Raw genomic sequence first — 22892 nt, forward strand, 5'->3', positions numbered from 1 at the left:
TCCATATCTTCCATGAAGGACTCCTCTGGGGAGTCCATGTGTTTCCTCTTACATGCCCATTTCCGAGGGGGTTCTTCTGTGGGAGTATCTGAAGAAGACTCAGAAAGGGAAATGCCCTGGACAGGGGTTTCCTGGGCCTTGTGCTCTCAGAGTCCTGGGGGGGGGGGGTGGCCTTTGAAAGCTGCGGCTCAGGAGGAACAGGAGGGATGACTGACATTGGAGGATTGCTAGAAGCAAGCACCCTCTCTATCACCCGGAAAGCAGGCCCGCCCGAAGAAGACTGGGAGCCCGGAACCGAAGAAGACAAAATTGGAACCAAAGTCACACCCTGTTCCACATGGTCCTCCCCCAGGGATGGAGCCTCAAGCAAACTCGGAGTGGTAGTCACCCTCAGACCTGAAGCTGGGACCGACAACACAGTTGGAACAGAGACTGGAACCGGAGGTTCCACCCCCCAAGCATGAGATTGAGGAAGGGTGGGTTCTGATGGAACCGACACTCAAAGGAGCCTCGGGGCTTCAGACACTGTCGATGCCGACACCAAGGAAGGGGGTCCTTTTGAAAATGTTGGGTATATGAGCCTTGGAACTGAGGGATCCAAGGGAGGAGAGTATATAGGGGTCCCCAGTGTAATAGATCCAAAACCTGGAGTGGGATGGAGTCTAGGCAAATTTGAAATCCCCCTGGCGGTTAGCAGCTGGTCAAAAAGGAGCACCATATTCAATTCTGAAAGGCTCCTGGTGGAGCTTACCGATGCCGCTGAAGCTAGCACAAATATCACATGGGGGTTTCACCGACAAATGCGGAACCCCCAAACAGTACACACACTCTTCATGAAGGTCGCTATTCATGAGGTTACCACTACAAGAAGAGCAGTGTTTAAACCCCGTAGTTCCCTTCTTCTCAGACATAATAGTGAACACTCACACAAAAGAAAGAAAGAGTTAGGAAAGTGAAGAAAGAGGAAATACCAACAATGGTAATGGGATACCACAAGGGTAGAAAGGCCAATACCAACAATGGTATGAAGTGATACCTGTGGGTAGAGCTGAGTGCAGAAAGATACCAAAGAACTAGTAACTAACAAGAAAAAATTCCACAAAAACTTGTAAATTTTATTTTATTTTATTTATTTATTTTACATTTGTTAACCGGGCTAGTCTGGCTGGATACATGTCCATTTTCAGCAGAGGCCCGAGGAGAAAAGCTCCACTATCATACTATAACTTTACAGTTTAAACAGATACAGGTAATAGAGATAACAGTCATTTATTTATAAAGACAAATTTATAAAGACAAATCACTTAGCTGGAGAGCTCAGTGAAACGCTGCTATATGGCTGCACGGCAAATGAGATCTGAGGTAACTGAGTGAAGGACATTGTGGGTAGCAGCTTAGCTCGAGAGTTTTTGGTGCACACAAGCTTGGTATAAGGCCGAATTGGTTCCGAGGGCTCGGAACCGAACCCATCAGTGATGAATAGGAAGAAGATTAACAATTTCAGATTGCATAGTTATCCCCTTTGGGAAAAACATGTACTTGTGAATTACCACATAGGTGGCAGTACAGTAAACACCGAAAGTGTGATAAGAGACTTAAAGACACAGGTGGACAGTGGTCTCACCTTCAATAACCACATCGCCACAACAGTCAGGAAATCCTTCTATGTGGCACACCTCATCACTAAGGGCTTTTCATCCAGAAAAAAGGAGGTCATTGCCCCACTGTACTCATCCCTCATTAGACCCATTATAGAATACAGCGCCCCATTTGGTATGTACCTCTCAACATATCTGCAACAACTGGAAAGGCCACAGAAATACCTCACTAAAAGAATCATAGGCCTAAAGCAGATGCCCTACGAAAAAACTCCAGCTATACTCTGTTGTATATTGTCTACTCAGAAGTGATGACTGCTTAACATACAAGGCCATGTCAAACCCAGAGCTGTCGACATGCTACACTTAAAGAAATCCCAATCCCTCAGAGACACACACTCCAGGGATCTAAACCTTGTCATCACAATAAACAAAACATGCTGGAGGGATAGGTTCCTGACCCAGAGACTCCCCAGACCCTGGAATAGACTGCCCATACATGTCAAGCAGAGCACCTCTTTGGCCCTCTTCAAAATGAACCTTGACGATTGGATGGGAGAAAGGAAATTCACCCCGGGGATCACGTCAGTCACCCTGCTAGACAGGGGTCCAGGGAAGTAAATAGTGTGAGAAGAAATAGCCAGGGAATTGTTATGGCTAGGCTTGTATAGGCCCTATGAACATGAAAAATAGAACGTTAGTTTCAGTTAGGAAAAATAGCAGCCATAAAGTTAGTGATGCAGATAGATAGTGAGAGAGTTAAGAAGAATAGAAGCAATAAAGCTTGAGCAGTAGCTTAAGGATATGGTATAAAACAGAGAAGGAGTTAGAAGAGCCTTAGGATCTTGTAGTCTGTGAGGGATTGAAATGTGACAGAAGATGATGTTGAGGCTAGTGTGGAAGAAAAGGAAGACCTGAGCATTAGGCAGGCTTTATGCAGGAGCAGAACCATGTATTTTTGAGATGATTTTTTAAAAAGGCTTTGAAATGGGTTATACCAGGCAAAGACCTGGTAGCCAGAGGTAGCGATTTCCACAGTATAGAGACAGCGTATGAATACAGAGCATAACCTGGTTTTCTTGTGGGTTTTGAGAAAGCTAAGAGATTTTTGTCTTCGGATCGTAGGGATCGATTTGTTGCATAAGGTGTGACTAGATTGGCTAGTGCGGGGCAGGCAATAGGCTTGAAAATAACATTGTGTAAGGTGGATAGCTAAATAAAGGCAATTTGGTTGGGGAGTTCAAGCCAGTTTAATTCTAGGAGTGATTTACAATGGTGTGTGTGATATTTAGAGTTTGTGACAAACTTTGCAACTTTGTTGTAGCACTGTCCCATCTTGCTTAAGGTAGACGTTTGTAAGTTAGTTAAGATAGGGCACTATAAAGAAGGGAGGGAAGTAAAAATGTTTTTGCCAGGGTACTTTTGGTTGCTGCAGTAAAGAAATTTTGCTTCTATATAAGAGTCCCAGTTTTTGAAGAGTTTTCTTTATATTCTGCTGTTTATGGGGGTCAAATGAAAGTTTACTGTCAATGATAACACCTAGAAGTTTGGTTTCCTGCACTATTTCTATGACAGTGTTGTCAGATGCAAGGATGTTGAAATGATCAGTGACAGGGAAGGTTTTTTTTGGAATGAAAGAGTACTAGTTTTGTCTTCTTTGGATTAATAAAGAGTTGGACACGTCTTAGCCAGGATTCGACTGCAGTAAACGACTGTTGAGTTTTAGAAAGTAGTCCTGGTAGTGACTGAGCAGTACAGGTTATGGTGGAATCATCAGCGTATTGAATGAGGGTCCCAGGGTGAGAGGCAGTGTGAAAGTTGTTTGTGAAAATGTTGAAGAGTAGGGGTCCTAGGATGGAGCCTTGAGGGACTCCAGGGTTGTGGAGAAAGGGTGAGATTTCATTGGACCATTTCACTGCTTGTTTACAATCCTTGAGGTGGCTCTGAAACCATTTTACTGTGTTATATGAGAAGCCTAATTAAACAGTGTGTTCAAAAGTAAGGGGTGAGACACTGTGCCAAAGGCCTTGGAGAGATCAAGGAATACGGAGGCTGTCTAGCATACTGTATTTCTTGGCCTTGTTCACGGTGTGTGTAAAAGGTAATAGGGCTGCAGCTGTGCCGTGGCTAGGTCAGAAGCCATATTGGGTTTTGATAAAAGTTTGTTTTGCAATAGATATTGCATTACCTGCTGATGGATACCTCTCTCGAGAATTTTGGATATGGGTGACAAGATATAGGACCGAAATTGGATGGATCAAAAGTGTCACCTCCTTTTTTTGGATGGGGTTGCTGTGCAATTGTTTCCATATGGTAGGTACTTCTGATTTGAATAAAGACTTACTTATAAGGAAAATGATTGGGTAGGCGACTGAGTTATGAGCCAGTTTGAGGTAGTATGGTAGGAGACTGTCAGCTGAGGTAGAGCAGGGTTTTAGTTTTTGTAGCAGTTTCTTAATGGTGTCAGTGGGTATGGGCTGAAATGAGAATGGGGTTTGTATGACATTTTGTTGAGAAGGGGAGTTAATAATGACAGGGTTAGAAGTAGTTGATGGTCTGGGGTTGATGTCTGAATAGGTTGAAGGATTTGGGGGGGGGGGCAGCATTAGGGGTGTTAGTAGGTCCAAAAGTGATTTTATGAAGTGCTTGTTAAAGTTTTTGTCTATTTGTGATGGAAGGGTATCAGGTGATAGGGTGTGCTCTTCATTTCTTCCAGGGTTAAGTAGAGAAGATATGGAGTGCCAAAATTTACTGGGGTTGATTTTATGGAGTTGAAGCTGGGAATAATATGACTTCCTATCTCTGTTGATTAGTTTAGTCACTTTGTTACGTAATGTTTTGAAATGAAAATGAGTTTGTTCATTTTTGTTTTGTTTCCAGGCTGACCAGGCTAGGTCCTTTTGCTTCATCAGGTGTTTACATTCCTTAGAGAGCCATGGTACTGAGTTATTTTTGATTCTTTTCATGTGAATGGGAGCTGGTGTATTAAAAGTATGTGAAGGAAGGTGTTATTAAAGTATAGTACAGCAGCATTAAGGGGTAGCTGTTTAAGGGGTGTCCAGCCTATTTCCTGTAGGAGATTGTTGAATTTATGCTGACAAAAATTAGTTGAGTTCCTAACTGATTTTACAGTGTGTACTCTTAGTTGTTGGGAGTTTATTCTAAGGGAATAAGCTGGTAGATGATCGCTCAGGGAGTTAAGACAGTGTACTAGAAGAGGGATAATTGGCAGGGTGGGATACTAGAATCCAGTCTAAGGAGGATTGGCAGGTAAGATCTTTTTTGTACCTTGTTGGAGCATTGATAAGCTGAGAAAAAAAACATACAGATTTATACTATTTGTGGGGGAGTTGGAAGCTATGGTTTGCCCAGCTATATTTACTTCTCCTAAAATTGTTTCAAGGTTTATTGTTTGGGATGTCCAGGATAAAATATTTTCCAAAAGAAACAACAAAGAAGGATCCACCAAAAGCACGATTTATTTAAAACTCTGACAGCCTTCAAGGAGTACAAACCATACAAAACCCTATACATATTTATACTAAAGTAAGGCATCAATTAATACAATTAAACAATTGGATGTTATTAGATAATTACATTCAATTTAACAACATTCTCCAATTAAAATCCTCATTTAAACCAAGTGGATATAAAGTTTTAAATTTTAAAATATATATAAAATATATATAGCTTCCTTATGTAACAACAGTTGTTTAATATTCACATTCCTATATTTATAATCATGTATTTGTTCTAAAACAGTCCCTTGTAGCCCCTTACTATCACTATTGTGAAAGTTTAAAAAAATGCATGGCTACAGGGCTTTTTTCTTTTTTATTATTGATGTCCCTAATAATAACTTGTAACCAAAAAACAAGAACACCCACGAAATTAAACAAAAAGTCTCCGGCACAATGAAGGTTTTCCTTGTTCCAGTGAAGGCAGGCAGACCACTCGAGGAAGTAGCAAACACTTTTAATCCATAAAATCACATCAAAAAACAAAAACAAAAACAAAAGCAAAGGTCGATTAAGCGCTTTCGTCTCCTATTACGGAGACTTCATCAGAATAACCTTTACATCTCGACCATTCATTTTATATATTCATCATTTTCATTAATTAGCAATCATTGAATTAAAGCCATCTACATTAAAGCCGTAGTACCACATAAACTCACTGAATTCTACTATTTGTGAATGTCAGTTCATTTTAAAAAAACACCATAATAAATATTTAATTACTAAATAGGCGTTCCTAATACTAACAAACAGGAAATGTTGAAAATCATAGAGTGCTGCTTAGAGGAAGCTTACATTATGTTTAAAATGCAAGTCTTAAATTAAGTTGTTAATAAATTTACATTTTTATATATATATATATTCTTATATATATTCTTAACATGCTTTCAAGGACCTATTACTAAAATTCCAGGGATCCATGTTCATAGATACAAAAATAGGCTTGTCAAAACATTATAAACAGTCTAATACTCCCCACAAACCATGCAATACAAGGTATACTTTAAAGATATACTTTATAAAATATACTTTAAAAGGAGGGCGTATGAGTATCGTTTTACATAACTTAAATGTAAACAATATATTGTATTAACATCAAAAAGCCCCTGAACCCCCCTAAAAAAGAAGTGAAGTGAGTGTTATGTTTCTTTAATCCCATGTTGTTTAAAGGGTATTTGGAGTTAAACAAAGATTTTAAAAAAGTTATAAAAAATGTAAAATTCTTAAAAATTCTTAAAAATAATCCGATAAAATGGAACATGTTTTTATATATAAATATTTCATCTTGTTCAGTGAATAAGTAAATAAATAAATATACTTATCACCATACTATTTAATACATATATAAACAAATAATTCAATAAATCTGTGTAAATATATGCATACATAATGAATAAATATGCATATTAAATATTAAATATAAAATGAATAAATATAATATATTAAATAAATATTGAATATTAAGTAATGAAAATATTAAAATATTAAATTATTGCACATTCAATATTTTGTAATTTTAGGATCTGCGGCCAATATTTTGAGTGCTGGGACAATAGAGATGTGGTCATTTAAACCTTTGTCACAGCATGCATCTAATTTTAACTGCCAGATCATTTCTCTGTATTCTACCTTCGTCTCCCAATCACCTTTTCGCTCTAAATGTCCCACCACCTCAAGAACCCAGAATTTGAAGTCAGCTTTTTCACATTTCATAGCGTGCCTGTATAATGCATTATTCTCATTACGTCTATTAATGTCTCTAGTATGTTCATAAATTCTATTTTTCAATTTTCTTTCTGTTTTTCCAACATAATAGCTTTCACATTCTTTGCAAAACACTAAGTAAACCACCCCTATCGTATAACAACTACTATAATTTTTAGATGTTAATTTGAAGGGAATACTAGATATACTAACTTCCTTATTCTCATAAATATAAGAGCATTGGGCACACCTGCCACACTTAAAAGTTCCGTGTTTCCTACTGGCACCTTCCACATAAATCCCCTTTCTTTCTATAATGTTTTTTATATTAAAATTTCTTCTAAAACTAAATTTCAAATGATTCTTAAAAACCTCAGTTCTAGTAGCAACATTTTTAAACATGTCCCATATTTCATTCAAACTTCTCTTAAACCAACCCGTACCATAAAAATAAGTTGTAGTTAAATACGGTGTGAACTTTATTTCATTAACAGTCGCAACATTACTGTTGTCAACTGAATTCTCAATAACCTCGATTTCCTGGTTTAAAAGTGGTGTGTATTTTTTTGTATTTCTCCCTAAAACAACATATTCTTTTACTGAAGTAATAAGTTCCATAGGGTACCCCCTTTCCTTAAATAGGCCTTCTAAAAAAGTGATTTCATTCATGAATTCAACATTGTCTGAAATCATTCTGGCCATGCTAATCATCTGGCCCTTAACTATATTTTTCTTTAATTGTTTTGGGTAGTCACTATTATAATGTAAATAGGCATTTGAGAAATGTTCCTTCCTATATATATTGGATTTATAACATTTATTTATCCTATCTTTAATGAGCCTAATGTCCAAAAAATGTGTTTCGTCAGTATCAATTTTGTGTGTAAATTTCAAAAATGACGTTGTATTGTTAATATATCCTGTAAACACATCTATTTCTTGCCTTGTTCCTTTCCATAGGATAAAAATATCGTCCAAAAACCTATAATATTCAACTATGTGTTGGTTATATTCAGTATTAAAAATAAATTCCCTTTCCCAGTATAACATAATGGTATTCGCGAATATAGGGGCACAGGCTGACCCCATGGCCACTCCTTCTTTCTGGTGATAATAATCACCCTCAAAGTATATAAAATTGTATTTTAAAACAAGTTCCATATTTAATAAAACATTTCTAAAATCTAATGGTGTAAGCCAATCCATTTCCGATAGTATCTTCTCAAACCACTCCATCCCAATTTTTTGTGGAATAACTGTAAATAGTTCCTTGACATCAATAGTGATAAAGAACACACTTTCCAAATAGGCACATTTTCCTATTTTACTTAAAAAGTCCCATGAATCCTTTAATATGTGTTTCCACTTAGAGTATATAGGTTTTGTCATGGCATCTACATATATGGCCATAGGTTGGGTTTTTGATCCTTGAGAGGCAACTATGGGTCTTAAAGGAGGGTCAAGTATGGATTTGTGTAACTTGGGTATTCCAAAAATACCCGGTATAACAGGTTTTTTAACATTAAAATAATTGTATAATGGTAAATCTATTAATCCAGTTAATAAATTGTCCTCAATAACAATATCAATTTTCTTGTACTGTATATTAATCTCATTTTTAGTAATAAGACTATAATTCTCATCTTTGTCCAGTATCTCCTTCATTTTTCTAATGTAGTCCCAAGTTTCCATCAAAACGACACCCCCTCCCTTGTCCGGCTTCATCACCCTTAATTCCCTATTATTACTCAAATCCTGTAGTAATTTTCCTTCTTCTATACTTAAATTACTTTTCTTTGTTATATTGGCCCTATATTCTCTCCTAATTCTGTCCATAATACATCGTTCAAAGTTTAAAATTTCATACTGCAATGGTGGGTTCCAAGTACTATGCCTGACAAACTTGCTTTTATTGCAATTATTATTATTATTATTGTTATTATTATTGTTGTTTGTAGATTCGTAATTTATATGTTTAAGGTTTAATTTCCTTGTAAATAGTTTAACATCCAACATGAGCTTTTCCACACTAGGCTGTTTAGCCGGTACAAAAGAAAATCCTTTGGTAAATAATTCAAAGTGGCATGGATTAATCTCAATGTCAGTATAATTAAAGATGTTAAATTTGTTATGTGAATAAATAATCTGCTTCCCACCATCGGTGTGGTCCGAGGATTTGGATTCGCATTGCACCATGTCATAGTCTGTATTAGTTAAAAAACCGGTTCCTCACCCTTTTTCCTTTCAACAAAATTCTCCCTATTAGTGGCTTGGGCATAGGACTGCTGATTCCTATTTCTTAGTCTCTCAGATCTTCTCACCTCATCTACCATCTCCGGGGGACTCATTCTACTTGTACCTCCATCTCTATCTAAAATGGGGAATTCCTCATCCAAAAAACTGTTTCCCCTGTCCTCATACTGCCTATTGATGTAATTATAACTATTATGTCCATTAAACCTCCCCTGGTTTTGTTGTGTATATCCACCCTTGTGATGTACATAATCTGGGTGCATAAATCTGTTAATAGATTTACCATTATACAATTATTTTAATGTTAAAAAACCTGTTATACTGGGTATTTTTGGAATACCCAAGGTACACAAATCCATACTTGACCCTCCTTTAAGACCCATAGTTGCCTCTCAAGGATCAAAAACCCAACCTATGGCCATATATGTAGATGCCATGACAAAACCTATATACTCTAAGTGGAAACACATATTAAAGGATTCATGGGACTTTTTAAGTAAAATAGGAAAATGTGCCTATTTGGAAAGTGTGTTCTTTATCACTATTGATGTCAAGGAACTATTTACAGTTATTCCACAAAAAATTGGGATGGAGTGGTTTGAGAAGATACTATCGGAAATGGATTGGCTTACACCATTAGATTTTAGAAATGTTTTATTAAATACGGAACTTGTTTTAAAATACAATTTTATATACTTTGAGGGTGATTATTATCACCAGAAAGAAGGAGTGGCCATGGGGTCAGCCTGTGCCCCTATATTCGCGAATACCATTATGTTATACTGGGAAAGGGAATTTATTTTTAATACTGAATATAACCAACACAAAGTTGAATATTATAGGTTTTTGGACAATATTTTTATCCTATGGAAAGAAACAAGGTAAGAAATAGATGTGTTTACAGGATATATTAACAATACAATGTCATTTTTGAAATTTACACACAAAATTGATACTGACGAAACACATTTTTTGGACATTAGGCTCATTAAGGATAGGATAAATAAATGTTATAAATCCAATATATATAGGAAGGAACATTTCTCAAATGCCTATTTACATTATAATAGTGACCACCCAAAACAATTAAAGAAAAATATAGTTAAGGGCCAGATGATTAGGATGGCCAGAATGATTTCAGACAATGTTGAATTCATGAATGAAATCACTTTTTTAGAAGGCCTATTTAAGGAAAGGGGGTGCCCTATGGAACTTATTACTTCAGTAAAAGAATATGTTGTTTTAGGGAGAAATACAAAAAAATACACACCACTTTTAAACCAGGAAATCGAGATTAGTGAGAATTCAGTTGACAACAGTAATGTTACACTGTTAATGAAATAAAGTTCACACCGTATTTAACTACAACTTATTTTTATGGTACGGGTTGGTTTAAGAGAAGTTTGAATGAAATATGGGACATGTTTAAAAATGTTGTTACTAGAACTGAGGTTTTTAAGAATCATTTGAAATTTAGTTTTAGAAGAAATTTTAATATAAAAAACATTATAGAAAGAAAGGGGATTTATGTGGAAGGTGCTAGTAGGAAACACGGAACTTTTAAGTGTGGCAGGTGTGCCCAATGCTCCTATATTTATGAGAATAAGGAAGTTAGTATATCTAGTATTCCCTTCAAATTAACATCTAAAAATTATAGTAGTTGTTATACGAAAGGGGTGGTTTACTTAGTGTTTTGCAAAGAATGTGAAAGCTATTATGTTGGAAAAACAGAAAGAAAATTGAAAAATAGAATTTATGAACATACTAGAGACATTAACAGACGTAATGAGAATAATGCATTATACAGGCATGCTATGAAATGTGAAAAAGCTGACTTCAAATTCTGGGTTCTTGAGGTGGTGGGACATTTAGAGCGAGGAGGTGATTGGGAGACGAAGGTAGAATACAGAGAAATGATCTGGCAGTTAAAATTAGATGCATGCTGTGACAAAGGTTTAAATGACCACATCTCTATTGTCCCAGCACTCAAAATATTGGCCGCAGATCCTAAAATTACAAAATATTGAATAATGTGCAATAATTTCATATTTTAATATTTTCATTATTTAATATTTAATATTTATTTAATATATTATATTTATTCACTTTATATTTAATATTTAATATGTATATTTATTCATTATTTATGCATATATTTACACAGATTTATTGAATTATTTGTTTATATATGTATTAAATAGTATGGTGATAAGTATATTTATTTATTTACTTATTCACTGAACAAGATGAAATATTTATATATAAAAACATGTTCCATTTTATCGGATTATTTTTAGGAATTTTACATTTTTTATAACTTTTTTAAATTCTTTGTTTAACTCCAAATACCCTTTAAACAACATGGGATTAAAGAACCATAACACTCACTTCACTTCTTTTTTAGGGGGGTTCAGGGGCTTTTTGATGTTAATACAATATATTGTTTACATTTAAGTTATGTAAAACGATACTCATACGCCCTCCTTTTAAAGTATATTTTATAAAGTATATCTTTAAAGTATACCTTGTATTGCATAGTTTGTGGGGAGTATTAGACTGTTTATAATGTTTTGACAAGCCTATTTTTGTATCTATGAACATGGATCCCTGGAATTTTAGTAATAGGTCCTTGAAAGCATGTTAAGAATATATATAAGAATATATATATATAAAAATGTAAATTTATTAACAACTTAATTTAAGACTTGCATTTTAAACATAATGTAAGCTTCCTCTAAGCAGCACTCTATGATTTTCAACATTTCCTGTTTGTTAGTATTAGGAACGCCTATTTAGTAATTAAATATTTATTATGGTGTTTTTTAAAATTAACTGACATTCACAAATAGTAGAATTCAGTGAGTTTATGTGGTACTACGGCTTTAATGTAGATGGCTTTAATTCAATGATTGCTAATTAATGAAAATGATGAATATATAAAATGAATGGTCGAGATGTAAAGGTTATTCTGATGAAGTCTCCATAATAGGAGACGAAAGCGCTTAATCGACCTTTGCTTTTGTTTTTGTTTTTGTTTTTTGATGTGATTTTATGGATTAAAAGTGTTTGCTACTTCCTCGAGTGGTCTGCCTGCCTTCACTGGAACAAGGAAAACCTTCATTGTGCCGGAGACTTTTTGTTTAATTTCGTGGGTGTCCCTAATAATATTTATTAATTTATAATTATTTATTAATAAAATATTTTCCAAGACTGATATATTGTTACCTGGTGGGATATATATTACTACTAAGCAAATTATTTTTGATATGTTGAGGTTCAAAAAAGAGATTAGTACCTCAGCATTGGAAAAGATGGGTATAGTACTGGCATAGGGTGTGATGTTGAGTGTAGAGGGATATAGAAGTGCTATCCCTCCCACTTTGTTTTAGATCCATCTCTTCTGGTTATCGCAAAGTTTGAAGATATTATTTCTGAGTCTTTTACATTGGGATGTAGCCATGTGTAAGGGCTAGTACGTCAGGTTTACTTTGATCAATCCAGGCACACAGTGGGGCTATTTTATTACATATATTTCTAAGGTTCAGAGTAAGCATGTTTAAGGAAAGCACAAGCTGATTGTCCATCCTCAAAAGCCTCACAGGAGCACACTTTTCGGTGGCAGTAAAGCTCTGAAGGGCTTTGCATCCAAGCATGTCTTTTGGTCAGCACAGCTTGAGCTGCCCGACAGTTTGGAGGTGTGGAAGGTGCCTGAAGCTTTGGAAGCTGGCCAGCTGATATATTCTTGGCAGGATATAACCCATATAGCTAAGGCTACTGCAGCAGTGACTAATATGATGAACAGCTGCTTAAACTTATTAGAAATTTCAAACTAGATGAACAAAATGCTGCTGTCAGTGTGTGTGTGCAGTTATAACCTAGATTCTGATGAATACTAACCCTGTAAAGATTAGATTATAGGTTCATAGGTAGGTACTTGGTTATCTGCCCGAAGGCATTTATAAGCTTTCACCGCCTCCTTAGATTAGTTCCCTGTGCCTCTGTCCAGCAGAGCCATTGAAGTGATCCTTGAAGTAAACTTTCTGTTTCCCATCCACTCATGAGGGTTTCTCTTGTAGAGGGTTAGCGAGGAGCTCTGCCCAATGTATATTGGAATCTTGTTCCAGAGCATGGGAAGTCTCTGGGACAGGAATCTATCCCTCCAGCATGTCCTACTTATTGTTGTGGTGAGGTTTAGATCCCTAGAGCATGTGGCTCGAGGGGATATGGTTTTCTTTAGGTGGAGCATGTCCATCAATTCTGGGTTGGACATGGCCTTGTATGTCAGGCAGAGATCACCTCTGAGTTGGCGGTATGCAACCGAGTACAGCTGGAGTTTCTTCAGTTGAGCTGCATAGTGCATCTGTTTGAGGCCAGTGATCCTCTTGGTGAGTGGTCTTTCCAGCTGTTGCAAGTGTCTTGTAAGGTACATCCCAAATGGGGCATTGTACTCTATGATTGGGTCTGATGAGTGATGCGCAGAGGGGCACAATGACCTCTTTTGATCTGGATGCAAACCCTTTTGTGATTAAGTGGGCCACACAAAAGGATTTTCTAACTACTTTGGCAATGTGATTATCAAAGGAGAGGTTACTATCAACTTGGGTCCCCAGATCCCTTATTACATCTTCCGTATTTAGGGGGCTACCACCTATGTGGTAGTTTGTGGGTACCTTGTTTTTTCCAAAGGGAATGACTATGCACTTTTTGGCATTTACCTTGAGGCAATGGTTTTTGACACCAAGTATCTGTCTCAGTGAGACGCTTTTGGAGGATGTCTGTGTCCGATGGAGAGTCGATTATAGCCCCTAGTTTGCAGTCGTCTGCGAACTTGGTTAGCCATAGTCCTTCTGTGCTTGCCTGTACCTCTGAGAAGTATATGCCGAACAGGAGGGGTCCTATGACTGAGTCATGGGGAATGCCACTTGTAACTGGTTTAGAGTCAGACCTAGCTCCCGCAACTTTTACCATGTGGGTTCTGTCCGTGAGCCAGTTGGCAACCCATCTCGTGACATAGGGGTTTATGTTCAGCCTGGTGAGCTTGTCTATAATACCTGAATGGGGAATGGTGTCGAATGCCTTTGCGAGGTCTAGGTAGACTGTGTAGACCACCTTTCCCTTATCTATAGCCTTGGTAACTGTCTCAAAGAAGTCCACCAGGTTTAGGAGGCATGATCTGCCCTTAACAAAGCTGATCTGGGTAGGGTCCAGTGTTTGGAGGTTCCCAATGTCTCTGTTTATGAGATCCATGATGATGCACTCCATAGCCTTGCAGACCAAGCTAGTCAGGCTTACAGGGCGATAGTCCCCGGGGTCTGTTTTGGCTCCACCTTTGTGGAGCGGAATAACTGCTGCTGTGCTCCACTCTATGGGCATGTAGCCTGTGGAGAGGCTGAGTTTGAACAGTGTGTTTAGGTGAGGGGTTAGTTCATCTTTGAGCTTGTGTAGGATGCAGCCTGTGACACCGTCTGGTCCCACTGATGCTGGGTTTTTGGCTTTGGAGAGGGCGGTTTTAACCTGAGTGTCTGTGATTTCAGGGGAACTACATTCTTCTGGTATGGTTATGGGCACTTTTGAGGGTGAAAGGGGGTGTAAAGTTTGCACTGAACCTGTCTGCCAGGATGTAGGCGATATCGGTCGGTTGAGTGTATTTTGTGCCATTCTGCACTAACTCAGAGCAGATCTGAGAATTGCCACTTAGATTCTTGACATAGCTAAAGAATGCCTTGTGGTTATCTTTGAAGTCCTTGGCAATTTTTCTTTTGAAGCTAGTCTTGGATGATTTTATGAGGGATTGTAGTTTCTTGCTGATACTGATCAGGGATGTCTTCCCTTCTTGGGATTTTACTCTTTTTCTGTACTAGTTTCCTCCTTCTATTGTATAACTTGTTTATGGCAGGGGTCCACCAGACTGGTTTCCTTTTCTTGGAGGAGTGAGTCTTGGTTTTGCTTGGGAAAGCAGGATCCATGCATTATTGTAGGTGCCCGTAGAGTGCATTAGTAAAGGATTTTGCAGCTTGGACAGCGTTATCTTTTGGCATGGGGGCTTTGAAACTTTCAACGTTGGTCTAAAGTAACGTGAAGTTTGCTTTTGAAAAGTTTTTCATGGTGGCTTCTTTGACCGGGGTTGGGGGTGGAATGTGGATATCCAGAGTGATTAGTTTATGGTCTGATCTAACCAATGAGGGGTTGACCTCCGGTGTGGAACACCGGTCGCCCATGTTGGTGGTGACCAGGTCCAATATGTTGTCACCTCTGGTGGGGGTGTTGACCAGTTGATCCAGGGGGTGTTGACCAGTTGATCCAGGGCATCTGAGTTTATAAATTCTAGGTAATGTTGGGCAAGGGAGTTAGTACTTGAATAGTTCTCTCAGTTAATGTTTGAGTTATTGAAATCACCCAATATCAGGGTGTTTGGTAGGACCTTTATTTTTCCCAGTGTTTCCAGAAATGCGGAATGGGGATCCTGGGACATGGTGGGTGATCTGTATCAAGCTACAATTTGAATTGCAGTTTTGCCCGTTGTTAGTTGCATGTGGATGATCTCTGAAGCATCGTGCTGTGCCACTAACCTGGAGGTGTGGGTATCCTTGATGAATATGGATACACCCTCACCTTTTGTATTTCGGTCCATGTTTTGTGGCCAAAATGGGTATGCATTGTAGTCTGGTAGTGCTGGGGTGCCCTCTGGAGCCTTAAACCAGGTTTCTGTTACTGCACATATATCAATTTTCTCCATACTGAGGACTGCCTTGAGTGTGTGCATTTTCAGGTTTAGACATCTGGCACTGAGTAGCATTACCCTCAGTTTTTTGTTACTTGTGCTCTTTATGGTGGTGGGTTTGCCTTTTGAGCCTTGCCTAATAAAGGCACTGTGGGGGTGGCAAGAGCCTTGGCTGGTATTCAAAAGCCTAAGGGTGACAGGTGCAAGCTGTCTCTAGTGAAGCAGCGTGACTTGTCGAGCATGTCATCCCAGGCTGACAGATACTGGGTCCCCTTTGAATGACACCAGAAGCTTAGCCAGTTGTTGAAATTGATAATTTTTTCTTTATTCCGTGGTATCATTTTTGGTGAGGGCAGGATGCTACTCAGGGTCAGGGTCATACTGGCCTGGGCTACATGATCAGAGAGCTCCTCCATATCTCTTTTCATGTAGTCCAGGGAGGTACGGCTCAGGTCATTCACACCAACATGGACAATGACAGAGTCGTATTTGCACTTGTTCTGGAGTGACCTGAGTGCTTGTGTTATGTGGTGGATCCCGGCACCAGACAGGCAGCTAACAGTTACCTTCTCCTTGTTCAACCTAGTGAGTGGGACGTCAGTGTGCCTGACTATAGAGTCACCTATTACTAGTGTGTTGGGTATGTTATTTTGCCTTAAGGGCTGTGATTGCGTGGCCCACTGGTTTTGTGAAGTGTGTGTTTCATGGTTTGTGTTGGGGGGTGGATGTCTACTTTGGAGGTCTCTGTTGCTTTTGCAGAGTTTGCAAGTATGTTTTTGTGTATTTATGTGTGTTATTTGCCAGAGCTGATTTTATAGGTCTATGTGAGACTGGTGGTGTGATGGAAGTAATTCCCTTCTCCTCTTGACTGTCTGGTACAGTCTTGGGTTGAGACAGCTTAGCCTCCAGTTTGGCTGTATAATTACATCTCTCGCATGCATTAGTGTTTGGTGGTAGGAGGAGAGGGTTGTCTGTGTACATGAGGCAGTTGTAACATTGCCTCAGAATGCCCAGATTCACCAGTTGGACTGGAGAGTACACCTGAAAATACCCTTTGGACATGCCTGGATAGGTACAGTGAACTGTTTTACTGATTGGCTGGTAAGGAACAGTTTGCCATGTACATCTTTACTAACACTTATGGTTCTAAAAAGCATTTGTTTGAACTGTGACTATATAACCTAATTTTTATTAACAGGTTCAGGATGCTTCCATAGGAAGTTAAAGCACAAACTTCCAGAGCATGTTTTCCTCCAGGAAATGAATTAGGACAATTTCTTAAATGTACAATAAAATATCATACTCATTTTAGTTTTAAGGTGCATGATACTTTTCATTACTGAAAAATTCTATGTTTTTTAATATGTATATGCTATTTATGTTATGGACTTTTGTATATAGTAATATGTTTAAGTTTTTGTCCTTTTTCTGTTGTTAAAATTTAAATAAAAAGCTTTTATAAAAAAAAATGAGATAAAAAACATCTGTGTGATTAAGAATATGGAATTTAAAGTTGAGTAACAAGTAACAAGCTTCCGGATACTGGCTAAGCCTCTTGTCACCCCTATAGTGCCTTTTTAGGTGGTGTTCCAAGGACCAAATTACTACCATAACAGCTATAAATAAATGCAGTCTGAGAGTCATGCTGCTCAACGCTAGAAGACTAAATCTCAAGATGCGCTCTCTCGAAGCACTCCTCAAAATGGAGAACATTGACATTTGTTCTGTAACGCAGACCTGGTTTAAAGCGGCAGAAAGCACCCCTGAGCTACCAAGCTATAACTCATACCACACCTTTCATCCCCAAAACATGGATCATAGCTCCAAAGGTGGTGGTGTCTCCATATTCATAAACCCATACCAATGGAAAATAGCTGCATCACTGCCAAATCATACACCAATGCACTGTACAAACATGTACATAAATGCATGGAACTAGCCATACCCAACAGAACCAAGACGCTCTCCTCCAAAAAAGGAAGCCAATCTGGTGGTTCCACTGCCATTAATAAATTCTACAACAGAAAGAAGAAACTGTTGCAGAAAAAGGTGAAGTCCCAAGACTGGAAAAACTCCCTTATTAGCTTCAACAAAAAGTTTAGATCCCTCATCAAATCCTCTAAAGCCAGATGTGAAGACAGAATTATGGCAGACATTAAAAACAATCACAAAGCCTTCTACAGTTACATCAAGAACCTCCATGGCAATACCCAGATTTGCTCTTTGTTACTGTACAATGGTACCTCCTATACTGAGCCAAGATATTGGCAAACAGATTCAGTGCCAACTTTACCCCTCTCTCCCCTCCTAAAGGACCAATTACAATACCAGAAGAATGCGAGGCACCCAGCATTACTGCAGCACAGATTAAACCTGCAATGTACAAGGCCAAGAATACAGCTTCCATGGGACCCGATAATATCCCTGGCTGTGTTCTACATGAACTACAAAGTGAATGGGCACCACATTTGTGTGCCCTGTTCAGTCACAGCCTCATCTCAAGCTTTGTCCCTACCGAATGGCGCACTGCTACAGTCATCCCTCTCCATAAAGGGGGAGCAACTACAGACCCTGGGAATTATTGCCCCATTAGCCCGACGAATCTGATATGTAAAGCTATGGAGGGCATCATCATGGACCTGATTAACAAAGATATAGGAAATCTCCAATCTCTAGACCCCATGCAATTTGGCTTTGTGAAAGGGAGATCATGCCAGCTCAACCTGGTTGACTTCTTTGAGTCAGTCACCAGCACTGTGGATGAAGGTAAGGCAGTGCATACAGCCTACCTTGATCTGGCCAAGGCCTCTGATACCATTCCTCACTCGGGAATTATTGATAAACTCACCAAACTAGGCATCAACCCCTATATCACTAGGTGGGTTGCAAATTGGCTCACAGAACACACAGTGTGAAAGTAGTAGACTCCAAGTCAGACTGCCGACCAGTCACAAGTGAAGTCCCACAGGGATCAGTCCTGGGTCCTCTCCTGTTTGGCATCTACTTCTCAGAAGTCCAAGCCAACACAAAGGGACTCTTGGCTGACCAAGTTCACAGATGACTGTAAGCTGGGAGCCATTATTAACTCCCCAAGTGATGCAGACATCCTACAGAAAGGCCTCACTGAGACCAATGGCTGGTGTCGAAACCATGGGCTTAAGCTTGATGTCAAAAAATGTGTCATCCCCACTGGTAAAAACTCAGTTCCCACTAATTACTACATTGATGGGAGCCCACTGAACACTGAATGCATTATAACAGATCTGGGGACGCAGGTTGGCAGCAACCTCTCCTTGGACCACCACATTGCCACTGCAGTCAGAAAGTCCTTCTATGTGGCACATTTTGCATCCAGGAAGAAAGAGGTCATAGTTTCTCTCTACTCTTCCCTCATTAGACCAATCATTGAGTATAATGCCCCATTTGCCATGTACCTCACTACACACCTGAAACAGCTGGAGAGGGCACTGAAGTGCCTCACAAACAGGATCCTAGGCTTAAAACACATGTCTTACATGGACTGACTCAAAAGACTCCAGCAATTTTCTGTCTCATATTGCCTACTTAGAGGCAATCTCTGCTTGTCTTACAAAGCCATGACTGACTCAACTCTGTTAGAAATGCTACATCTACAGAAATCCCAATCCCTCCACACCACATGCTCCAGAGACCTCAACCTTGTTACCACAATCAACAGAACATGCTGGGGGACAGGTTCCTCACCCAGAGGCTGCCATGTTCTGGAACAGACTTCCCATACATGTCAAGCAGAGCACCTCACTGTCCCTCTTCAAGAGAAATACTGATGAGTGGATGGGTAATAGAAAGTTCACCCCGGGGATCACTCCAGTGGCTCTACTTGATAGAGGCACTGGGAACTAACGTCAGGTGGCACGATGCCAGGGTGCTTCTATGAGCTAGGCTCGTAAAGGCTCCATGGCCATTAGCCTAGTTAATACCTATGAACAATGAAGAGTTTACATGCTCCTTACTTTGCATATTTCAAAAATCTCATTGCTACTTCTAAATTTATATACTTTGTAGGTTTAGAAAGTATAATTTTTAGTCTTTTTATTTTACCTTTCATAATTACATGTATCTGTCTGTTTCATGGGGAGGGGGGTATTAATGTGATTTTTACTTACTTTAGTTTCTGGGTTTTATTGATGTCACCAAATAATGGGCTGAATAAGCCTGCCATCACCACTTTACCGTCAATATTCTCTGCATATCCTTATAACAGTACAGGTTAACCACCAAGGAAATGAGACGAGTCCTTTTTTACTCGCTCAGTCAAGTCAATGCAATAACATAAACTGGTCAGGAAAAGGGCCCTGTCTTCAGTATCTTTGCATTACAATGTCGTACAACATTTAGTAAATCTTTACTAGCTGTCTAGCTGTTCACCTACTAACACTTGGCATTGTGAGAATGCCATTTGCCTATCTTCATGCTAACCTGTTGGCTCTGACAGAGAAATGAAAGGCACCAGTCTTCAAACCCCCCCCCCCCCCCCCAAAGAGGAGTTTGTTTTAGAGTGCACTTCTCCAATCCATCCTGGCATTCTGCTGTAATCCATTCACTTCCAAACATCACTGCCCTATACATGTACAAGAAGACCAGTGCTGTATTCAGATTTTACACCCCACCCCTGGAAGGTAATACGTTTTTCCAACAGAAAATTTTCTGTATTTAAAGGAGGCATCAAAGGGGGAACTTCAGTACATAAGTTTTCCACTACTTTAAAAAATGTTTGATTTCAGTTTTACTATAAACAATTATAGTATCTGACATATAAATTAGTGTGTGTTTTTTTGTTTGCATAGATGATTTTATGGAAACATATATTACAAAATAATCATTCTTGGTTTACAGACTCAGAAGATCTACAAGGTACATTACTACATTCAGTATGGTGCTAGCAACGGTGAAGGAATCAATTAGTCTAGATGAAAACAATTATACATCATGGGATGTCACGAGGGGGAACTAGAAGGGGGTGACTGCTTCTGAGTATTTACCATGCATACTGACTGGCATGCAGCGATACTAGGAACAACAAACATTATGTCCACTCTTAACGAACCAGCAATCTATTCTTTAATAAAATAGACAGCAGGATAAGGCAATAAAAAGAGAAAACTTAGTGTTTACCATAAAACAGCTAGTAATTAAAAGTTATCCCAAAAGATGACACACAAATTTTGTAATAAGTATCAGAATGATAATGATTAAAGCAAGTGATACTTTTATCCACAGGGGTAACAATCTGGAAACATACATAAAGTGCTAATGAGTATGTTGACTGAAATCCATCAGAGAAGAAAACATCTAAAATCTTCTGGGCAGTATTACCATTTATTGTATTGTTGCTTGAGATATGGCTTTAATAAACATTGCTCACTACAGTGCAGACTATGAAGGGTAACACAGTACAGCATACACAGCACCCCGTGCGCCACAATCTAACCCTAAATTGTTTGCTAACTTTTACACAACTGCTAGCAGATGTTGTTACACCATAAAGTAGATGCATGCACTGTTTAACCTTTACTTACCATCATGGATTTCAAAAGCTAGGCTAGTTATCTTCTGTGTGATTATCATCAGTGGCCTGTTAAAAGAACACACAATAACATTTTACTTTAAGCAGAACAAACTTACATTTTCACTGCAAATAATCACTGTATCGTTTAAACACATTAATAATTAGGTACAGACACATCTCACTTAAAATATATTTATTTGCTCAGAGACTGCTTTGTGACACACAGAAATGGAGCCCAGACTGTCATCCAGATGATCAGGAAAGATGGGGAACAGCAGCACATTCTCTGCTTACTCCTTCGTTAAGGGTGAGAATATATGTGTGTTTTGGTGACATGCATGCCCTCAATGTATCCCCACTGGAATCCTTGCTCTCTCATTCACAGAACAGTGACACTGACCACATTGTCAGCCCACATACTACACTTTCAGGACAAACTACGCTCTGGACACATAAACCATCACATGCAGAGGTACTCACCAGAAATTACCTAAACACCAGAGACCGCTGAAACACAAATATGCTACACCTTATGCAGTACCTGCAGCACTCAATACACACAAAACCACAAGCACAAGTGTCTTACCAAACAAGCCCCTAAGGCAAAGCATATCTAAACCAAATTTTTTTTGGTCATAGGCGACTCTATATAGTGAGACAAACAGATGTCCCACTCACCAGGCTGGACAAGGAGAAGGTTATGGTCAGATGTCTGTTGGGTGCCAGGATCCACCAGATCATACACGCACTCAGGTCTCTCCACAATAAGTATCGTTATGACTCCATCATAATTGATGTTGGTGTGAATGACTTGAGACGTACCTCACTGGACTACATGAAGAGAAACATGACTGAGCTCTCTGAATATGTGTCTCAGACAGGTATGCCCTAGCCTTGACCAGCATACTACTGTCACCTAAGATGATGCCACAATGTAAACAAAAATAATTGACTTCAACAACTGGTGCTTAGTTTCTAGTGTCATTCTAAGGGGATCCAGTACCTGTCAGCCTGGGATGACATAGTAGATAAACCACATTGCTTTGCCAGAGATGGTCTTCATCTGTTACCTCTGGGATTTTGGTTACTGGCTAAGGCTCTTGCATTTCCCATAGTGCCTTTTTCAGGCAATGTCACAACAATAAAATTACCCGACATATCTTCAAAAAGAAATATCAAGGTTATACTGCTAAACACAAGGTTTCTAAACCTAAAACTGCACTCACAGGAAGCAGCACTCACCTTAGAAGATGCTGACGTCTATGCAGTCACAGAGACTTGGTTTACGGCCATGGAAAGCACCCGGCCACACTGGGATATAATGCCTTCCACACATTAAGAACACAAACTGAAGTGCGAGAACTAAAAGAGGTGGCGTATCAATATTCAAAGATAAATACACCTCCAGATTGGTTAAAAGAATGATTCCCTTGAACTAATCCAGGTCCAAATGACTGTAGGTAAGACCCCTCTCCAAGTCCTCCATGAACCAGGATACCCACACTGCATATTTGGATCTACTTGAATCACTCAAGATACAACCACCCTGG

At 38.9% G+C, this 22892-nt stretch overlaps 1 protein-coding gene across 1 annotated transcript in view; it reads right to left on the reverse strand.

Annotated features, from left to right (window-relative positions):
- The window catches only part of MBOAT2 (membrane bound O-acyltransferase domain containing 2), a 2181512-nt gene that overhangs the window by 617737 nt on the left and 1540883 nt on the right, over positions 1-22892 (reverse strand). The window contains exon 5 of the mRNA XM_044073271.1: positions 21353-21408. Coding sequence (XP_043929206.1) covers positions 21353-21408 — 56 coding nt within the window. The remainder of the gene's footprint in view (positions 1-21352; positions 21409-22892) is intronic.

This window comes from Protopterus annectens, chromosome 1.part1 (assembly GCF_019279795.1).
Source record: "Protopterus annectens isolate FY-2018-M chromosome 1.part1, PAN1.0, whole genome shotgun sequence".
NCBI classification, from domain to species: Eukaryota; Metazoa; Chordata; order Ceratodontiformes; family Protopteridae; genus Protopterus; species Protopterus annectens.